Source organism: Morone saxatilis, unplaced genomic scaffold (assembly GCF_004916995.1).
Source record: "Morone saxatilis isolate NCDOM2014 unplaced genomic scaffold, NCSU_SB_2.0 Contig6, whole genome shotgun sequence".
Lineage (NCBI taxonomy): Eukaryota > Metazoa > Chordata > Actinopteri > Moronidae > Morone > Morone saxatilis.
The window spans coordinates 551,085-556,164 of NW_023340206.1; the positions used below are offsets into that span (position 1 = coordinate 551,085).

General features: G+C 36.8%; 1 protein-coding gene across 1 annotated transcript; it reads left to right on the forward strand.

Annotated features, from left to right (window-relative positions):
* The first annotated feature begins 1,193 nt into the window (after window positions 1-1,193).
* Window positions 1,194-4,130, forward strand: LOC118339987 (lymphocyte antigen 6D-like). The gene is made up of 4 exons (XM_035677830.1): window positions 1,194-1,288; window positions 1,926-1,983; window positions 2,386-2,508; window positions 3,883-4,130. The coding sequence occupies exons 2-4, from the start codon at window positions 1,935-1,937 to the stop codon at window positions 3,981-3,983; spliced, it is 273 nt and encodes a 90-aa protein (XP_035533723.1). The 5' UTR covers window positions 1,194-1,288; window positions 1,926-1,934; the 3' UTR covers window positions 3,984-4,130.
* The last annotated feature ends 950 nt before the right edge of the window (window positions 4,131-5,080 follow it).

Sequence of the window (5,080 nt, forward strand, 5' to 3'; positions counted from 1 at the left end):
GGAGGGTGAAACAAAGGAGTTGCAATCTGTAACTACACTGCTGCCACTAAATCCCACACACTGGACCTTTAAAACAGACTGCCCCAGTTAATTAAGAAATGAATGAACAGTATTTATATGTATTTATATGAAACCAGGGAAAATTAGCAGACCTCCTGACATCCACTGGGGAAAAGCAAACCTTTTCTGAAGTGTATTAATCTGTTTAACTAGGTTCTCTTCACAGTGCTGTGACTCAGGATGAAGAGAGCTCTGTGTGCCAATATCCATAAAGAAATAATGATATCACTGTGAATTGAAGCTATGCTTGCTTTTGGATTTTCTGCCATAAAAATAGACTTCTACAGTTTTAACTTTAGGCAAGATGTGGGCTTTATATATAGCACAGTGAGTTACTGTATAGGAAATTATTCTCATGTCATGTTGGTGCATTACACGGCTGTTACTGCTGAGACAGCTCCTGTTGCAATGCTGCAATCCCACACCATAAAATAACATTAAAGTGGTTTAGATATTTGTACACTTCTGAGGGCATCTTACATCTCTTCTGCTAAACTCAACCAAAGCAGAACAATAGCTGCAAGTTTCTATGGAAAAATAAGACCCAAACAGGAGCATGATTAACCACAGTTTTATGGTTTCAGCACTGAAATGCTTGACCAAACGCAGAGACAATATAAGCAGTTGACCTGTGTCTCTTGTGTGTAGAAGGTTGATGAATCTTGAGGTGCTTTGGTTATAAATGGGAGACACTTTGTTTCTGTCACCATTTTTTTTTCTTAAAGGACCAGTGTGTAGGATTTGGCATAACTGTGTAGCTGCATCCCTCTGGCCTTAACCTCCTATTCCAAGCGTGTAGAAAAAACTACGTAGATTTGACCCTCTGATTTAATTGAATCTGAATATTAAGTAGCCTGTCTGTTGGTATTTAAACACAATAAGTATTAAAGCTGCACTTTGTCTCTTTTATTATATCATAATCATAAATCACTGCAATAAATACATTAAAATCAACGGATTTTTAGCTGATGAGATCAGGTGATCAGCCAGTCACTTGGTACATTCCTTGTATATTCCTCTTTTGCAACACTGCTGGAAAGTCAGTTATGTTGCAGTCAGTCCTAACAAGTCACAGCCAGTCAGCAGAGAAACAGTGGTTGATTACACAATACACAACTGTGTTAAAAGACAGAGCCGAGTGTAAAGCTAGCACTTCTCCAGTGAACACAGAGACACATTTCACTGAGAACCTGAGCTCAAGATAACAACCCATCTCTGTACTTTACAGGTAGAGTAGTTATTTAGCTGCAGACTTTATTGTGTTAAGGATGCTTAACTTTTCTCTGTTGTTGTAAATGCTATCTTAATAGTCTGTACAAATGTCTGACGTGTATTTTATGTAAAAAGGGACTTTTTGTGCTTATATTGAATGCTGAAGTTAATGACTCCTTTCAATAGTCAATGATGCATTTGTCAGGAACTACTTTCAGTGGCAGATTAAACCACATTGGTGCTCTAATGAGTATTACTGCTAGCATTATGGTGTATGCTGGATATCAATATCAATATATACATTGCTTCTTTCATCAATGCTTATGTGCTCTTGAAAAATCAATGGCTAATGTAAGTCAAACGTTACCTGCTTTCCTAAACCTAAAACTGGAAATATTATTGTGTCCTTGCTGTTAGGTGCCTTATTTAATATCCTATATTGAGAAACAATGAATGCTCAATATTATAAATTGTCACTGACAGTGATTAACAGTGAATGAGCTTTTTATTTCTTTACAAAAAACTGACTTATTGATTGATGATCTTACAGACCACAAGGAGGAGTCTTTGTCTTTATCATTTAACAGATGAGATCACAACTGTTGCAACCAAAAACAAATTTTCCTTAAAAGTATGTTTTCTTAAAATTCTAGACTGAAAAAATGAGAACTGCAGTGTGTACCATCTTTCTCTTTCTGAGCCTATATCAAGGTATGTATGTTTTTATTGTTGTTGTTTAGCTGTTGTTTGATGCCCCTATGGTAGATAAAACATGATAGTGGACAAAACATGACAAAGTTCCCTGCAGGGTGCTAATCCTAAACTGTTTCACCATAATTGTGCCACTGCACACTGGAGCTTTAGTTTGAATATTTGTATATCTTAATGTTTTTAGCTGCATATACCATATTTAAATCTATTACTTTAGTCAGACAAAGACCTGGTAGGTTGAAATGTTGCATAAACAAAAAGTTTTGAGAGCTTGCAAATGTGTGTACAGACAACCTCATCGTTTCTATATGTATTTTTCTTCATTTCCTTGTTTGATTAAATATGTTCCACAGTTGTATATTTTAATTTGTCATTTATTTCTTATTTGTGTGTATTATGCAGGCGAGGCACTAAAGTGTAACTACTGTTTCTCAAAGGGGGGTAGTCTCTGCACCCCGACCAGCATCCAGACCTGTTCAGGATCAACTAATGCTTGTGGTGCTGTCATATTCCAAGACCCACTGAGTAAGTCCTTCAGTGGAGGCTGCAGTGTGCTACTAGAATGTTAATTACTCCTTTCTGGTATTAATTAGCTTTTCAGTGCTGTCTTAAGTTATTAACATTAACTAAATAAAAACTTAATATTAAAAAGATAGAATGCAAAATACATCATGCAACAACTCTCCCAAGTCATCAAACACTGCAGCTTGGTCAGCGGCCGCTTCTTCAAAACATGATGCTTTAGGTGTCCTTCTAGGGTGATTTCTGGATGTGCCAACATCCAAGTCAGGTGACATAGTATAAAGAGCTAGAAAGAAAATTGTACATGGACTGCACTTATATAGTATCTTTCTAGTTTTCCAAACACTGAAAGTTCTCTACACAACATGTCACATTCACCAATTCACACACATTCATACACTTATAGCAGAGGCTGCCATGCAAAGTGCTAACTGCACACCAGTTAGCACGGCATTGGTAGCAATTTGGGTTTCAGTATTTTTGCCCAAAGACACTTTGACATGCAGAGGGAGAAGCCAGGAATCAAACTCACAACCTTTTGATTAATGGACAACCTCCTGAGCAACAGCTGCACCAAAGTCCACATAAAACCAAAAGTTAACAATATCTTTGAAGTAATGTATGTAAGTTAACTTACTTAAGTTCCGTAAGTTAACATACTTCAGGTGCATTACATAAGTACATTGTTTATTAATGTGCTCAAATTATGTCAGGTAAGTAACGTAACTTACAGTCTTTGCCTAAACCTTACCAAACTGCAACTGTTTCACAACGTTAACAACACAGGCTTTATGTTGAAAGTCTAACCGGACATTGCATATTTATTCTATTCTCTTGTTCATCAGTATGTATGTAGGATTTAGTGACATGTAGCTGTGTAGTTGCAGATTGAAACTCCCTCCCTTCCAAGTGCGAAGGAGAAACTACAGGGCCTATCTAGACCCAGGGTTGGTTTGTCCCTTCTGGATCCACTGTAGAAACATGGCAGTTCAACAGGGCGGACTTCATAGAAAGCGACTTGCGGTGTCTTTTGATGTAAAAGGCTCACTCTAAGGTTTCCTATATTTAGGTGATTATACACTGATAAAAACACAGTTATGCATTTTATATTCCATTTCTGCCAATAGATCCTCCTAAATGTTACATACTGGCCCTTTAAGTTACGTCATGTACGTAACGTAATTTGCAATCTTTTCCTTAACCAAACCAAACTGCGACCATTTCACAATCTTAATAACGCATATTTGCAACTTATTGTGTTTTTTTATAGAGAGAAAATTTTGAACCTATCCTTTAATCCAACCCACCCACTATGAATGTGTTTGTATGTAATACAGTAGATGGTTTAATTGGATCCCTTTTGTTTTATGATTCCAGACTCTTCGTTCCGTCAGTGCATGAACATGGCGGTGTGTCAGGGCTACATCACAACACCTGGCGTGATTGCCAGCTGCTGCAGCACCGACCTCTGCAACTGAGCCTCTTCTCCTTAGCCTGTGACCACATGGTCTTTGATCATAGTTTCTTCAAACTGTAGTCTGTTGGCTTCATATTGCTGTTATTCTGCTGCACACAAATCTAAGTCTGTTTGAATTGTTTCAATGAAATTAAAAGGTTGAATGGTATTTGTTTGCAGCTGTAATCATATTGTGTGAGGTCAAATTTAGACCTGTTAGGATCAGTACTACTTAATGACACTAGGCGGCAGTAGAGCACCATGCAGGACAATGAGCATTAACACCATTGTGTGTGTTTTTTAAAGAGAATCACTGAAAGACAAATAATGAAACTGACATTTTGATATGAGTTTTGATGTCTTTCTTCTTCATATGATGAATTTGAATGACAAGTGGTGAGGCTTATCATTTTTTTTTAAAGCCAAGTCATTTCACCTAACCTAAAGTTTAATAATAGATTATCTATAGAGCAGAACACACGCAAATTCAATACATTTTTCAGTCACAGGCAAAGATCAGCGGAAATAGAGACAGATGCGTTCTCCTTTGTGTGGGCTGCAGCTCTCAGCCCGCACGCCTTATGAGCTGATGGCTCGGCTTGTCACTTGTAAGAGTAATTTAGGATTCAGAACCATTGTACATTAATCAGTCTGTAAAGCAGATACAGTGCCAGACAGAGTTAATGTGGGAAAAAGGCTTTGTGCTGCAAAAAGTTCTACAAAATCAATGAAAGAGTCATACTGTGAATTTAAGCAATAATTAACTTTTTATCAACACATGAATGGAAACAGAAATGTTTATAAGTATAAGGTCTTAGACTAACAACAAACAGACTAATTAGATATAATATGATAAACAACTACACATTCTCAGTAAAAATGGGGAAAGCACTCTATAATTAGGCATAATTTAAAATTTAAAAATATATATATATGATATATATTTAAAGAGTATACGCAATCTACTCTTCACATTACTTCATCTGGCTACAGATTTTTGACTTTGAAATGGAGGAGGGCTCACTTTGGCAGCAGTTTGTCAGTTCTGTCACATACCAGCCATTAACAAAATACCTCACTGATATGTTTAAAGATCTCCTCCACTCAAAAATATGTTTT